Source organism: Rhinatrema bivittatum, chromosome 5 (genome assembly GCF_901001135.1).
Source record: "Rhinatrema bivittatum chromosome 5, aRhiBiv1.1, whole genome shotgun sequence".
Taxonomy (NCBI): domain Eukaryota; kingdom Metazoa; phylum Chordata; class Amphibia; order Gymnophiona; family Rhinatrematidae; genus Rhinatrema; species Rhinatrema bivittatum.
Genome location: NC_042619.1, coordinates 224,002,998 through 224,020,024, shown reverse-complemented (window position 1 = coordinate 224,020,024; position 17,027 = coordinate 224,002,998). Strand labels below are relative to the sequence as shown.

The following is a 17,027-nucleotide window of genomic DNA, read 5'->3' as shown; positions in this document are numbered from 1 at the left end:
TTTTAAACAGCTAAGTCCACGCCGGCTGAGAAAACCAGCTACTGGACCAAGGCACTCATCTAAGGGACTACAGAAATCACCTCAGAAATTCTCAACTGAGGGAGGAAGCATTTGGTATCACTGCAGGAGAGCAGGGCGAATTCAATTTCCTTTTATTTCTCCTTCTAAAACTTGAAGCAATCCCCAGTAGGGAGGTGCATGTCCACCATCTGCTGGAGACGGAGAATACTGGCAGGCTGATGTTACTGCAGGAGTAGATATACTGTGATGTCAGCTTTGTTCCATCTCCATCTGCTGGTAGAGGTGCATAACCCTCTAGTTCTGGATTCATCTTACTGGACACTAAGAAATGGATAGTTTTCAGCGGTGAGGCGCACTTAGGCATGGCAGAAGATAGAGTGATGACGGGGAGACTTCATAAGACAGACTTGCATATCTGATCCATACGACTGGGCCTTTGGGCAGGAAATACAGAGCCTGCAAAACATTTTCTGCAGAACACAGGACTAGGAAGTGTAAATAGATTGACTTGGCAAGCATTTGTATATGAAGTATAATCTCCTAGAAAGGACAATTAGATGAAACAAAACAAAACTTTGAATGAAGCTGAAACTTGGGAGATCATTACAAATTGGGCTCCTGTAATAAATAGTGTGACCTCGTGCAAGAAACTGTGGGAGTGCATGTGAAAAGATTAATGCCGTCAGTTACTGGGATTCTTCATGCACATCAGAACCTTTTGCATTTTTTTTTAATCTGCAGGAAAACACAGAGTTTAGGGTTATTTGTGAATTGTAGCTCAGCACTGTCAGCAGATTCTCACTCTGCTTCTTGAATAGCTTTAAATGGAGATTTAAAGCTGGAGGTAATCAGCTGCGGAGCGGGCAGGCACCAGGGCTGTTTATATACCACTGCCAAGCCCAGAGGGCAGTGTGCTGCTGGAGCTGGCACTCGTGGAACAGGAGGGGGGTCAAAATGGGGCGGCAATCGGCAGAACCCCATGCACTTGGAGGCAAATCCCTGTGCCTTGCACTAGCTGCTTTATCCCTTTGTGCTTCCAAGCTCCACTTCTAAAACGAGGCATTTGTCTGTCCTTCTTGGTTTATAAATTATAATATTTCATTTTTAATTTCTTCAAAATTCTCTGAGGATGGGCTGTGCTGTTTTAAGGCAGCAGTCCGCAGTGAATGGGCATGTGTACTAACAGATCCCCAGGATGGAGGCCTTTTGTCCATAGGAGACTATTTTCCTTTCACCAGAAGGAACAGCTGACTCGAAATGGCCAGCCGTAGTGACAACCATGATCTAACCTCAATGTTTGTAATAGAAGGAGGTTAACGCTGTGTTGATGTGGAAATTGCCCATGAAGCTGATAGGGGCACTGCACTAATTCTGCCACAGCAAGGCCAACAGGCATCCTTATCCATGATCTCTTTTATCAGAGAATGCAGTTTTAAATCTGCCCAGGCTGGTTCCTTCTCTTTCCCTGATAGTACTTCATTTTAGGTTAGTTAGGAAAGATTTGTGTTTTATAATTTTGTAAGTGACACACACACACACACACACACACATAGGGGAGAAGTTTCAAAAATACACGCGGGCGTACATGTGCGCACGCTACCCGCTACGCACACATGTACATCCAATTTTATAACATGCGCACACAGGCGCCCGCATGGTATAAAATCAGGGGTCGGCACGCCAAGGGGGTGCACAATTGTACACCCTGCGCGTACCGACACCAGCGGGCTTCCCCCGTTCCCTTCCCCCTAAACTAACCTTCCCATGCCTTCCCCTAACCTATCACCTCCCCTAGCCCTAAACTAACCCCCCCCCCCCCCAAATTTTAACTCAACTTTTGCGCTTACCTGGAGGCAGGCACAGGTTGCGAGTGCCGGCAGCCTGCCGGCACGCGATCCTCCGACACAGCAGCAAATGACCGCTGTGGCGGAGGCCTCTGGCCCCACCCTGCCCCTGGACCGCCCCTTTTTAAAAGCCCCGGGACTTATATGTGTCCCGGGGCTTTACGCGTGTTGCCGGGCCTTTATAAAATAGGCCCAGCGCGCGTAGGGCTTTTAAAATCAGCCCCATATTGTTTTATTTCTGGTAAATTTTAAAAGGACTGTGCACGTGTATTGGGCACGAGAGCAAAGATACACTCAATTTTATATTGTGCAAGCAAGTACATGCGAATGACTTCAAATATCCCTGCCGCGCGTATGTGTGCATCCTTTATGCGCACGAGAGAGAGAGAGAGAGAGAATCTGATAATTTATATATCTCCCACTGTAAGAGGGGAACTTTAAATTCAGGGTGGGTTTTGGGACGAGCAGTATTACATGGGTCTACAGAACCTTGTGCCCTAGGCAGACCAATGTAAACCCCCCCCCACCTAAATCCACCCTGAGTTTAAAGTTACAGTGGGAGATATATAGAGTGTCAGATTTTCTCTCTCTCTCTCTCTCACATAGTGGAAGGGGCCTCATGAAAAAAATGTTTTTATATCAGGTGACGTCTGTTGGCCAGTTCTGCAGATCCTGAAAGAGAAGTTAGAAATATAGAAGCACAGAATATGACAGCAGATAAGGATCGTAGGGCCCATCTGCTCAGTGCAACTTGCTTCCTTTTGCAGAACCCTACCTAGACCTCATTGCATCTCTGGCTTTCCTCTCATTTTTTCACCACTACGGTAGGGATCCTCTAGCTTATCCCACACCCTTCTTGAATTCCATTATCGTTTTTGCCTCCACTGAGAGTCCGTTCCGCCACCCTCCATCCTTTCTGGGAAGAAAAAAAAGAGGTGGAGAGTCTTGCCCAACAAATGGATATCAAACACATCTGTCCAGATGTACAAAATCACAAGGCAGGTCCAGCTCCTGGCCAAAGAGTAAAGAGAAGCTGATTCTAGTATATAGCCTTCCCCCCTGACCCTTAACCTGCCCGATCGCATCACTCCCTCCCCCGCATGCATCTCACCCTCCTTTCCGCCCTCCCAAGACCTACCCACACACCCCATTCCCCCCCTGACCTCCCCCCCCCCTCCAATCCCATGCCTCCCTTAAATCAATTCTGATACCTAAATTATATTGTCATCAAGTCATAATGTATATATGTTTTATGCTATAATTTTATTTTTTCCATGTATATTTGTTATAATTGTTACCATGTTACAATTGTTATCATGTTATAATGTAAAATAGGGCGGACCTCGCCCTTTTCTCTCAGTTACCTGTAAACCGATGTGATATCTCGATCGAATGTCGGTATATAAAAGAAAATAAATAAATAAATAAAATAAATATAAAGTCTGTGTTGGATTTAGAAAATTCTTTTCAGGTGCACTTCATTATAACAAGGCAAGGCGATGTTAATAGATGCGTTCTTTCCATTATGAACGCATCTATTAACATCGCCTTACCTATGTGTCTGCCTGTGCATCCCTATGCATGTATCGGGTGTGCATTGCGTGAAGGCTCTTAATCTCTACTATGCGACCAGCATGTACTTTTCCAGCTGATTGTGTAACCTAATAACCAACATTTCTGCATTTTCTTATTTAGCTCAGGCTGAGTTCCTGGGAGACTACAAAGCTGTTTTTAAGACTGCCTGCAAGGAGACGATGACTTTATCTTCAAGCATGCCTTGGCTTCAAGATTTCACAGTCTGTGTTCAGCTAAAACTGACATCAGATCATCCCTGGACAGCATTTACTTACAAAGAAAATGTAAACAGCTCCTCCCCTGCAGACAGCTATGAACTTGGGCTTCTGGGAGACAGTGGAAATGTGATGGTGTGGATGTTTGGTACTCAAATACAAGTTTCTGAGAAACTCAGTTTACATACCTGGTATCATATATGCATCACGTGGGAAAATAAAAAGGCTGACATGGTGTTTTACATCAATGGAAAATCTGCCAAACATGAGCATCTGAAAGGTAACGCCAAGAGATTGGCTGGTGATGGCCTTTTATCACTTGGTTGCTCCCAGTATCCCGGCATGAACTCATCAGCCGTTGCTGTGGGACTTGTTGGCGAGCTTTACTTGTTTAGGATGTGGGATAGTGTGCAGACTAACTTTGAAGGCTGTGTTGATGGCAATATTGTCGAATGGAACAGGGAAGATTGGGTCTACAGCAACTCAACATTAGAAAAAGACGTATCTCTACAATGCGGTAAGTCAGGACTTTATTTGTTATCCCTACTGAACACATTACAGCTGGTTGGCTGTAATAGATGCAGTTGTTTTTGCCAAAAAGAAACAATGAAACTTTATGCAATGTTTACTAATATTTCAAAAGCTCTAACGATAAAAGTCTATAGTGAAATAAAGTTTGTTATTCATCTTCAATCAGTGCATCCCTGAGACTTTGAGGAAATGAAAAATAGCTACTAGGAACCTTTTTTCATTCCTTTGTTAAGAAAAGGAAGTCTGCAGTGCTGCAGGTGCAATGCTCACTGCCCCCCTGGGACATCACCACCACAACAGCAGCAACATCTCCTGTCTGGTGCATTCTATCTCTCTCAATCAGTCTTTCTCTCTTTTACTCCCTCCAAGGGAGGACTCCAGTGCTCTCCCCCATCTGCAGTTCTGATCCCTGCACTCTCTCCTTCCCTGACCTCAGCACACTCCTCCTTTTACCCCTGTCCTGACTCCAGCGCTCTCCCCTTTGCCAGGCATGGGGGACAGACTGTGCAATCAATCTTACTCAGCAGACAACAGCCCTCTGCTTTCTGCTTCAGCCCCTCCTACCAGGCAGCCTGCAAGGAACAGGAGGAGAGGGGATGAGGCCAGGGCTGGATTTAGGCAGAGGCAACATAGGCACATGCCTTGGCCGCCAAAGTCTGAAGGTGTCCAAAAACAGGGATTGCTCCTGCTGCTCTCTGCTTTCCAGGTGGAGAGGAAGGAAGGAACCCCTTACCCTATGTCCTCTACCTATGGGTGCCGTCATCTTAAATCCGGCCTGGTTAGGCCTGAAGCCGGAGCAGAGGGAGAAGAGAAGAGCCAGCTTCTCCCCTCCTGTTGTGCAGGGAATAGTAGGGGAGGGGGTGAGGTTGGAGCTACTCTGCTTCCTAATCCAGCCGCTTCCCTACCTTTCTTTCTCTCCCCTCCCAGGCAGCCTGCAGGAAACAGGATGGACTGGGCTAGTACCCAGACATTTCCCAGGCGTCTCTTGGAGACCCAGAGATTTTGTTTCAATCCCTGAGTCTCCAGGTGAAACCCAGAGGGTTCCCAGGTATGTTTATTCCAGAGTCAGGGTCTTCCACTCCCCAGACGCAATGTTTATAGTCCCGGGGGGGGGGGGGGGGCAGAAAGTCCCAGACATCATGCAATAGTGGCTGGATTTGGGACCCACAATGGCATAGCGCCTAGCTGTGAGGACTTTGGCTGAAATAATGGGGCTCAGTGAGCTGGGAGATTAATTAAAATAGGGGAAATATCCCCAGGCTCATAGCATCAGATCCCAGCCCCAGTTCTGATTGGGCTAGAAGCTCAGAGGAGCAGGAGGAAACTGCCAAGCCTATGGAAAAAAAAAGGAAGGCATGAACTGGCAACTACCATACAGGAAAGGGACCCAAGATTAATCACATCTAAAGATCTAAAGGTTGGCAATTGGTGTGATAAAGCAGCAAGGATATATCGGGTAGATCTGGAGAGCTCGCACCAGAAGGAAAAAGAGAGTTTGTTTTGTTCTTATAGAAGTCATTGGTGAGCTCGCATCTTGGGTACTGTGTTTGGTTTGGAGTTCATAACCTTTTTAAGGACATTGAGAGGACAGAAGCAGTTCAGAGAAGGGCTACCATAATGTTACAGGGCCTGTAACTCAAATCCTACACAAACTGTCAGGGAATGCAGAATGTACTCTCTAGAACAAGGGTGATCAACTTCGGTTCTCGAGAGCCACATACAGGCCAGGTTTTCAGGATATACAAAATGAATATGCATGAGATAGATTTGCATGCACTGCCACTATTGTATGCAAATCTATCTCATTCATATTCATTGACTCCCTTACAGTGGGTAAAGGTACCTATGGGCATTCAACACATGAGCACTTTTTAGCCAGATTAAAAAGATGTGATTCGGGGGGGGGGGGGGGGCTGGTTATGTAAGAGGAGGAAAGAACACATTTAGGTGCATTGTTTTACCCCCCTCCCGCCCAATTCCACCATCTATAGAAAGTACCCGGGTGGTTTTCTTCTGAAAATTAGCCACAAGTTTGGCAGGTATAAAGAACCTGTGTGCTTCTCAGTGATATAGATTATTGAGAATTTCCCCCTTAGAAAATAGTAGTTGTTTGAAATAAACTACCAGAAGAGGCAGAGATAACAAAAAAAGATAGTATTCAAGCTAGTGTGGGATAGATATAGAGGGAGGTGGCAAGGGCAAGAGACAGATTTGACTAGAGATTGAGTAGGGTCTGAGTTGATTCAGCAGATGAGATACTGGGCAGACTGGGTGGGCCAAGTGGTTCTTATTTACTGACGGTTACTAAAAGTGGACCACTGAAAGGTTACGATACTCAGATAATTTTATGCAGATTTTCAGTGGCACTTAGCTGCTGAATGTACCCACCTGAAGTTACCCGGATAACATTAAGAAAGTGACTTTCCCAACGAGTCTTACTCAATTACCGTATTTTTCGCACTATAAGACGCACCTGACCATAGGACGCACCTAGGATTTGGAGGAGGAAAATTAAGAAAAATAATTCTGTCCCCTTGATGGGCTCTGTACGGAGCTCCCCGCTGGTGGCAGTCCATGGGATATTTTTTTGGTTTTGTTTTTTTATAGTAAGGCAGAGAACATCCAAACAGGTACTTGCTGCTTTTCTCTCCCTCACAATCATACAAGGCTCTTTCACACTCACTAGCACTCTCCCCCACTCAACTCATTGGCTCTCCCTCACATATACACATACCCACAGACAATCACACACTCAGACTCTCTCCCTCATTCACACAGCTCTCTCACACCAGTTATTTTAAACTTTCATGACTGCTCCAAAGTTCAATAATAAATAGTCAGGGCTATATTACATTGATTAGGAGAGCAATTGCTCCTAATATTTCAACAGGTAGCCACTTAATCAGCACAGGCAGTAATTCTATTTGCTGGTCTGTGTCATGTGTCCTCCATCCCAGGCAGTATACCACCCCCATGACCCTCCAATACATCCAAACCACAAGGAGTGAAGTTCTTACTCTGGACTGCAAGAGAGGTCCTCCGGCAGAGCTCGAGCTCCCCGCCGGTCACGGGGTGCAGCTCACTGCAAGATCGGCATGGCGCAGGTCAGTCATCATCTGTTTGAACCGCGTGAGCTATGGAGGCCCTTCCAGTTCAAACAGCTCCCTGCCGGTCTGCTGTTCCCAGGGTGCATCCCACTGCGAAGGCTGGCACGGCACAGGTCAAATGCCAGCCATCCGAACTGGAGGGGCCTCCATAGCCCACGCAGTTCAAACAGCTGATGCCTGACCTGCGCGGCGCCGGCCTTCGCAGCGAGATGCACCCCGGGAACAGCAGACGGGCAGGGAGCTCAAGTTCCGCCGGCAGAATGTGACACACCCGCGTCACCATGCTGATTGGGAGGGGGCGGGGAACGGCGCGCGAGAGGGAGAGACACTACCTTCGCTCCATAAGACGCACCCACATTTCCCCCCCATTTTTTGGGGAAAAAAAGTGCGTCTTATGGAGCGAAAAATACGGTAAATCTATTTGCCTAGTGCCAAATATATCAGCGCTATCCAGATAAGTCTTAGCTATGCCTCCATAACACTCCCCACACTGCCTCTTTTTATCCTGCTAAATTTTACCCCGCTAATGACTTACCAGCTTAAATCTATTTGCTCAGTGTTGTGGGAAAATTAAACCCTGGAGATTGTCCAGGTACCTCAAAAAGTTAGCTAGACAAATATTGATTTCTAAGCTGCTAATTTAAACCAGTTCACTTAAATTGTTTATTGTCTTACTTGGACAAGCTTAGAGGCATAAAATTGGTAAAGGTTATTCATGTGTTTTGAGGAAAAACCTAAAATATTTATGAGTTACTTTTGTTCTTCCAAATTTCAGAGATTATTCTTGCTGCTAGAACTGTTCAGATTAAAGCAAACCAAAACCTTTATCTAAAAGGTGTTAGACAAATTGATGGAAGACATAACAATCAGGCATGTCACCCCGGATTCAGTGCATTCCTAAACTAGAGTTGCCAAGTTGTTTCCTGTCATAATAAACAGACTAATTCATTCCTTGTTTACCCTATTGCATGCATGGACTTGATTTTCCTAAGAAAATGAGATGTACAAATCTATGCATGCATTGGGGTTGAAGATAGGACTGGATCAGCCTGAAGCCAATTGGCAACCCTATCTTGAAACTTGATTGCTGCACACTGGAAGCCTATGTCAGTAGATTGAAGCAGTCTAGCCATGTATGCCCTCTTCCTTCTAAATGTCTTCTAAGCACCCACTGCTCACCAGTTTCAGTGGGTGAGAGGAACCAGGCAAGACAAACATTCAGTCAGACCTTGTATGTCAACTTTAATAAGCGCCGACCTACAAAACCTACTTCTCCTCTTGAGTTTGTATTTCACTATTTTGCTAAGTGATAGAATTGTAAGGAGTTGCTTTTTAAAGGCTTAGGAGTTGCCATTCAAGATGGAAGCTTGTGGGATTTCCAGGTGGTGCCATTTTTCATGGAACAGTTAACCACACAAGTGAAGCAGGGAGTGATGGTATGAAGCAATTTCACTGGGATGCATAACTCAAGAACTGGGGCCTGGTCAGTGGAGGTCTTTCTCCTATTTTTGTATCTTGATAAATGAGTCTTTATATTTAATTCAGAACTGATCTCAGTAAGACAGCGCCTTGGGATCAATGCACAAGTTCCTTGGTTTAATTCAACATTTTATTTTTGCTCTTACCAACCTCATTGTCAAGCCCATACAAAGTCAAAATCTCAAAGAGCGCGATAAACTCAATCACCAACCTCCACTAAGACTGGTAGGGTTACAGCTAGAGATTCCCAATAGAACTCATAACTTCATGATTGTTATACTTATTGCGAGCCATGTTTTGGTGTTAACGGATATCAACTAGTAACCATATGGAGAAAATAAAATAATAGATACCAAGCTCTGGTGTCCGGTACTGTATTATGGAAAATAACCATTTACTCGGTTACAACTCACAATGTACAATAGTACTGTTTTTACTTTATGTGATGTTGAATCAAAACTGCTGATTTTTCTATTTTCTAGTTTTTGGTTTTTTATGCAATTAATATTTTCAGTGTCTCTGTCTTAATCATTTTTCAAATTGCCATAGCTCCCCCGGTGAAAACTTTACTTAAAATTATTTTCCCCATATGGTTGCTAGTTGTTAATTACAGGGTGGATTTATAGTTGAGGCACTGATCTTTATAGTTAATGGGTATTTATTTATTTATTTATTTATTTTTCTATACCGATATTCGATTTGACATATCACACCGGTTTACATACAACAGGATGTCTAAGGCAAGCCTTATAATGACATGATACAGTATAACAGATTAACTAAGTACATATAACTTGTTTTACAAACTAACTTTTTTAACAGTAATATGTTCTGATTTAACTTACTATGTACAGTGGCAAAGAAGGGAACTGGCAAAGCCAGGGAGAGGGTAGCAGAAATTATTTATCTGGAGGGAATGCTTTCTGAAAGAGTCAGGCTTTGAGATTCCTTCGGAAGGAAGGCATCAAGGGGTCAGTTCTGAGAGAGGGCGGGAGGTTGTTCCAGAAGTGAGGGCTTGCTATAGATGCAGTGCGTTCTCTTGTGGAGACTCGATGCACTTCCTTAATGGAGGGAGAAGTGAGTAAGCCTGTGTTGGTTGAGCGGAGATTCCTGGTGGGGTTGCAGGGGGACAGAGGTCCCTATAGCCAACTAGCTTTATCATTATGTATTCTTTGTGTATGAGCATGAGGGTTTTGTATTGAGATCTGAAAGGAATGGGCAGCCAGTGGAGTTGTTTGAGTGTGGGCATAATGTGATCCGTTTTTTTGTTATTTGTTAGTGATCATGCTGCTGCATTTTGAAGAAGCTGGAGGGGCTTGAGGGTGGCTGCAGGAAGGCCTGTTAGGAGGGCGTTACAATAATCTATCTTGGCGAAAAGGAGGGATTGCAGTACTGTCCGGTAGTCCGGGGGGGGTGAAGTAGGGGTTGGAGTTTCTTAAGGATTTGTAGTTTGTAGAATCCTTCTTTTATCAGTGTCTTGATATGATATTTAAAGTTTAGTTCCTTGTCCAAGGTGACTCCAAGGTCTCTAACTGTTGTGAGCATATTTTATTTGAACAGTGTTGTGGGGTCAGTATTGGGTGTTGCCGTTTTTCTGGAGAGGTGAAGAATTTCCGTCTTACTCTGGTTGAGCGTTAGTGCCATTTGGGTGAGGATGGATGTTATATCTGTCAGGTAGGATTCCCATCGGTTTAGAGTATTATTGATGTTATCTCTGATGGGAAGCAAGATCTGTACGTCATCAGCGTATAGGAAATAGGTGAGCCCTGTTTTGTCTAAGTAGTTGTATAATGGCAGCATATAGATGTTGAAGAGGGTAGGGGATAGGGATGAGCCTTGTGGGACTCCCTGTGAGAGGGGAATTCTTTCTGATGTTGTACTTTTATGGGTTACCTTAAAAGATATGTTGGTGAGGAATGATTGAAACCATTGGAGAATGGTGCCATTGTTACCTATTTCTCTTAGCCTGTGAATTAAGATCTTAAGATTGACCATGTCAAACGCGGCAGAGATGTCAAGTAGTATTAGGAGGAAAGATGTACCTTTGTCAAACCCTCATAGTATTGTATCTGTGAGGGTGAGTAGTAGTGATTCAGTGCTGTGAAATTTCTTGAAGCCATGTTGAGCGGGAACCAGTATATTTTGGTTTTCTAGAAATTCTGAAAGTTGGTGTTTAACTGTCTTCTTGATGATCTTGGCCAGGAACGGTAGGTTCGAGATGGGTCGGTAGTTGGACAGGATGGTCGGGTCCAGTTGGGGTTTCTTTAAAATAGGTTTGACCACAGCGCATTTAAGGGAATCCGGGAGTATTCCTTGCTCGAGGGAGAGATTGGTGATGTCTGCGATGGATCTTGCCAGGCAGTTTGGGATTAGTTTGAGGGTTTTTGTTGGAATGGAGTCGAGTGGGTGTGCTTCTGGGTTGATCTTCCAGACAAAGGTTTCTACCTTGGTGGAGGCAATGGTCTCAAACTGTGACAATTTGGTGCCATAAGGGGTGATTGTGCAGGGGGTTCAAGGTTGATCAGTGGGCTTTTTGGGCTTAGTTCAGATGTTCTGTCTATAAGGTATTGGGCGAATTTATGACTGGATATTGTTGGAGTCTCTTTTTGGGAGGATTGTTGATGGGTCGTGTCAGCTGAGTAACATATTCAAATAGGACTCTCGGGTTGTATTGGAAGTTATGAATTCTTTGAGTGTAGAAATTCCATTTGGCTTTGTTGATGTCTGTTGTGTATATGTATAGCAGTGTTCTGTATCGGTCACATAATTGGCTTGTGGGGTTGTTTCTCCAAGCTTTTTCTGCTTGTCTTAACCGGCAATTTATGATTTTTAGTTCCTGGTTATACCAGGGTGCTTTGTGTCTTGCTGTGGTTCTAATTTCTTTTTCGATGGTTGGGCATATCTTTTTTGCTGTCTCTGTGTTGATTGCGGTCCATGAATTAACAGCATTTACGGTATTCGATGTATCCAGTTGTTTTAGGGCTTCAGGTGGAGCACGTTTTGGTGAACACTATACACTTTTTGTCTTTGTGTGTGTGGATGTGGGTATAGTCCACTTGGAGTTTGGTTTTTATTAACATATGATCTGACCAGGGGACAGTGGAGGTAGTAGGGGGGGAGTTGAGTGTTACTTTGTTGTTGATGAATATCAGATCCAGGGTGTGGCCTGATTTCTGTGTGGGGGAGTTTATTATTTGTTTGAAGCCCATAGCAGTTAGCGAGTTGAGGAGGAGCTCACATGATGGGGAGTGGGGAGATTTGTCAAAGTGGAGGTTGAAATCTCCTAAGATGATGGTGGGATGATTGGTGTTGTTGCTAGATTAGATGGTTTCAATGAGCTGGCAGGGATCCTTGTTGAGAGCGCCTGGGGGAGCATAGATCAGCAGGATTTGCAGAGTTTTGGACTTGAAGAGACTGATTTCGAGGGGTAGTAGGGAGTTGATGGGAAGAGTGCTGAATTTAAGTTTTTTGGCTGCTAGAAACAGTAGGCCGCCTCCTTTTTTTCTGGGCCTTGGTATGGAGAAAATGTTGTAACTGCTTGTTGGTAATTGATTGATGAGTGGGGTATCTGAGTTCTTGAGCCATGACTCTGTGATGCATAGAAGGTCTGACTTTAGGTTGAAAAGGAGATCATTTAGGCTGGGGATTTTCTTTGTTATGGATTGTGCATTCAGTAGGAATAGGGTAAGGACTGATAGGGCAGCCATGTGAGGGTCATGGAATAGGGGAATATGGAGAAGTCTTCTGTGGATGCCTCCTGATAATGTATTGTATGAGTAGTGTTTGCAGGGGATGTAGAGGTCTTGAGTGGAGTGTGAGTATCCTATATCCATGTTGTAGGAGGATGGTGGGGAGGGAGGAGATGAGGGTGGTCTGAGTGGAAGCAGGTGCCGCTGGCCTGAGTAGGTCTGGGCTGATCGATTGGATGCGGCGTTGGAGGGGCGACAGGCGTGCGGGGAGAGAGAGGAGTGGGAGACTTGATTGAGGAAGATTCAGTTGGATGTATACTATTTATTTATTGACTTGAGTCACCTTCAAGCTGTGTGTTGAAGTAGGCTGGCGCATCAGAAGGATCGGCAATGTGGTGCGCCCTGAGGCACTCAGGGAAGGGAAAGGATTTCGCTCCTTTTAGCCAGCGCTGTCGGTAGGGGGTGGGGTGATGTAGGGGAAGGGGAGAAGATAGTGTGGGAGTAGCATGAAGAGATACAGGAGGAGTTGGGAGTGGGGAAGGGGATGGGGTAGTAGCGTCCTTCAGTGGCGTCACAAAGGGGCGCACAAAGGGGCAGGCCCCTTTGCCGCGCTCCTTAGGCACGCGGTGCCAGAGGCGCTCTGTTACCTCTTTTATGGAGTCCTGATCTGTCCAGTCCTGTCCCACGTCGCCACCTTGGGAACATCGGTGGGCGGAGTCTAAGGCTGATATCTATGGATATCATCCATAGACTGTGTAAACTGGGGTGGGAAGGCATGAGAAGATGCCTAGAGTAAAGGAGCTTGGACAACATGCATTGCGCTTACAGGCAATCAGTTCATTGGCCATCTACCGTTCTGGAGAAGCACAGCTCCTCTTCTGTCAGATCTCGATGATGATTATTTTGTAGCTCAGCTAAAGCACTTTACTTCAAGAAGTGAAATCTACTAATTGAACTGAAAGTCAACATGTCTGCAGGCTATCCTTGTACCATACGTGGGAATGCATGCCTTTTTTTTTTTTTTTTTTAAATACTACTCACTTTTTTTTCATGAAGAAAAAAAAAAGGTCTCGGATCTCACTTGCCACTGAACTGGGAAATCCCTGTTTCGCAAGTGATACACAACAGTCGTCATATGTCAGGCCTAGGGCAAAAGGAGAGGAGATAAGGCTGTGGAGTGCCCTTTTCATGTCCACTAAGTATGTTTCTGTCCACTTCATCCCGAAGCAGTTGCGAAATTGTACTTTAATTTTGAATTACTATAAGAAAAGTACTTCACTAACCTTGAGATCAGGAACAAGCAGTCACTTAGCTGACAATGTTACAAGTTGATCATGTGATTATATGAAAAAGCAGGGAAGAATTGATGGCTTCGGATGAATGACAGCTAATTCCATCGTTTGGGATTTTTTATTTTTATTTCTTGACCGGAAAAGCAAGATTAAGACAAAGGCCTTGTTTTCATTTTGGTCTCAGAGGCGCAGGGACATTAAAGGCAGGGCATGAAGTGCAGAGAAAGTAGAGGGGAACTCTCCCACCTATCATGTCCTCTAACTATTTTTTCCACCTTCTCCTCTTACCCTATCAGACACTCCAACCTATATCTCCATTCACTGTTTACTCATTTACTTCTCTCCCTCTCTTTAGCTATACCCATCTGTTTCCTCCATTACATAAGAACAAAAGAACATAAGATATGCCATACTGGGTCAGACCAAGGGTCCATCAGACCAAGTGTCAGACCAAGTGGCCAATCCAAGTCACAAATATCTGGCAAGTACTAAAACATTAGATAGATCATAAGCTACTATTGCTTATTAATTACCATCCTAGCAGTTTTTGGATTTATCCTCTAGGAACTTATCCAAACCTTTCTTAAACCCAGTTATACAAACTGCTGTAACCACATCCTCTGGCAATGAATTCCAGAGCTTAACTATGCACTGAGTGAAAAATAATTTTCTTCAATTTGTTTTAAATGAGCTACTTGCTAACTTCATGGAGTGCCCCCTGGTCCTTTTATTATCTGTCAGAGTAAATAACCGATTTACATTAACTTGTTCAAGTCCTTTCATGATTTTGTAGATTTCTATCATATCTCCCCTCAGTCGTCTCTTCTCCAAACTAAACAGCCCTATCTTCTTTAGCCTTTTCTCATAGGGGAGCTGATCCATGCCCCTTATCATTTTGGTTGCCCTTCTCTGCACTTTCTCCAGTGCAGCTATATCCTTTTTGAGATGCGGTGACCAGAATTGCACACAGTATTCAAGGTGCGGTCTCATCATGGAGCGATACAGAGGCATTATGACATCCTCCGTTTTATTTTCCATTCCCTTCATTCTGTTTGCTTTTTGGATCGTCAGCACACTGGGCTGACGATTCAATGTATTATCCACTATGACGCCTAGATCTCTTTCCTGGGTGGTAACTCCTAAGATAGAACCTAACATTGTGTAACTACAGCAAGGGTTATTTTTCCCTATATGCAATTTCATCTGCCATTTCGAAGCCCAATCTTCCAGTCTTGCAAGATCCAGCTGCAATTCATTACAATCTGCTTGAGATTTAACTACTCCGCATAATTTTTTGTCATCCGCAAATTTGATCACCTCACTCGTACCCCTTTCGTTTATAAATATATTAAAAAGCACCGGTCCAAGTACAGATCCCTGAGGCACTCCAGTGTTTTCCCTTTTCCACTGTGAAAACTGACCATTTAATCCTACTCTATGTTTCCTGTCTTTTAACCAACTTTCAGTCCACAAAAGGTCATCGCCTCCTATCCCATGACTTTTTAGTTTTCTTAGAAGCCTCTCATGAGGGACTTTGGCGAACGCCTTCTGAAAAGCCAAAGACACTACATCTACCGGTTCACCTTTAGCCACATGTTTATTAACCCCTTCAAAAAAATGTAGAAGATTTGTGAGGCAAGACTTCCCTTGGGTAAAGCCATGCTGGCTGTGTCCCATCAAACCATGTCTATGTAAATGTTTTGTGATTTTATTCTTTATAACAGTTTCCACGATTCCATGATTACCTCCAGTTCTTTCTCTCCTTTCCATTCAATCTCAGCACTCCACCATGGTTTCTCCCATTTCGACCGTATTCCTCTCTTGCCCATCTCCCTTCCACCTTCACCCTCCCACCCACTATTTCCTTTCAGGCTCTTATTCACCCCATTCTCTCTTCATGTTCATTTTCCCCTTTCTGTCCCTCATGTTCCTCTTTTCCAACATCTTCCCCAAGTTTCTATCCCTGCTACCTCCTCAATGTTCCTCTTCTCCCACTTCTTCCTTCACATTTCTCTTCCCCATGTTCTTCTCCCAGCCATTTGTCTCCAGTTTCCTCCCCCCACTATCTTAGCTCTATTAGACTACTGAAGCACAGCATCAGTACCCAGCCATGCAGAGACAAAATGAGATATGGGATTTCTGGTCCCCACAGCTGCTGTTCCCCACTGGTGCATACTTCCCTTTTCTAAACAGAAAGTGGATTGGAGAGGATTTGAGCTGAAGAGACCAAGAATAGAGTTCTTACTCTCTTCCTGATTGAGTAATGTCAAATCAGTATATGCTAGGGTTGTAAAGTTTCTAGATGTTATAAATGACTGTTTCATGCAGAAGCTGGTCATGGACCAATGGTGGGGTGGGATGTGAATGAGAACTACTTTAGATTAGGTTCTCAGTGGAACACAGGACCTGGTGCAAAGAGTAAAGGTGGCGAATCCATTTGGCAATAGTGATCATAATGCAATTAAATTTGACATAATCACTGGCAGGTGGATGCTAAGTAAGACTATTGCAATAGCATATAACTTTTAAAAGGGAGTCTAGGATAAAATGAAGACATTGATAAGAAAAAAAGCTAAAAGTTTGCATGAAGCATGGATGTTGTTTAAAAATGCCATTTTGGAAGTCCAGAAAAAAGTATTACATGAATTGCAAAAGGTCAAAGGAAGACCTAATAACTGCAACCATGGTTTAATGGTGAGGTAGAAGCGGCAATTAAAACCCAAAAATCGAAAGCAGACCTAAATGAGGAAAATAGAGAAGAGCATAAATACTGGCAAGTTAGATGTAAAACAGTGAGATTAGCCAAGAAAGAATTTGAAAGGAAGCCTGCCGTGGAGGTAAAAACCAATAATGAAAAGATTTTCAAGTACATTTGAGGCAAAAAGCCTGTGATGGATTCAGTTGGATTTCTAGATGGCCAAAGGATAATAGGGATGCTCAAGGAGGACAACAAAGTAGCAGAACAACTAAATTAATTCTTTGCCTATGTGTTTACTGAGAAGGATGTTAGGACATACCTCAGAAATGTTCTTTGATGGTGATGATTGTAAGCAACTAAAATAAATCACTGCCAAACTACAGGATATATAATAGATCAAACTGATAAAGAGTTATAAATCACTGGGACCGGATGGTATTCATCCTGGAGTTCTGAAAGAAATTAAACAAGAAATTGCAAACCTGTTACTAGCAATCTATCATTTAAAACATCCATAGTGCCTATAGACTGAGGAGAGTGAACAATTTAACACCAGTTTTAAAAAATGGCTCTATA

At 43.9% G+C, this 17,027-nt stretch overlaps 1 protein-coding gene across 8 annotated transcripts in view; it reads left to right on the top strand.

Annotated features, from left to right (window-relative positions):
• The window catches only part of ADGRG2 (adhesion G protein-coupled receptor G2), a 224,355-nt gene that overhangs the window by 33,295 nt on the left and 174,033 nt on the right, over positions 1-17,027 (top strand). For all 8 annotated transcript variants that reach the window (XM_029603355.1, XM_029603356.1, XM_029603357.1 and 5 more), the window contains exon 4: positions 3,561-4,172. In XM_029603355.1, coding sequence (XP_029459215.1) covers positions 3,561-4,172 — 612 coding nt within the window. The remainder of the gene's footprint in view (positions 1-3,560; positions 4,173-17,027) is intronic.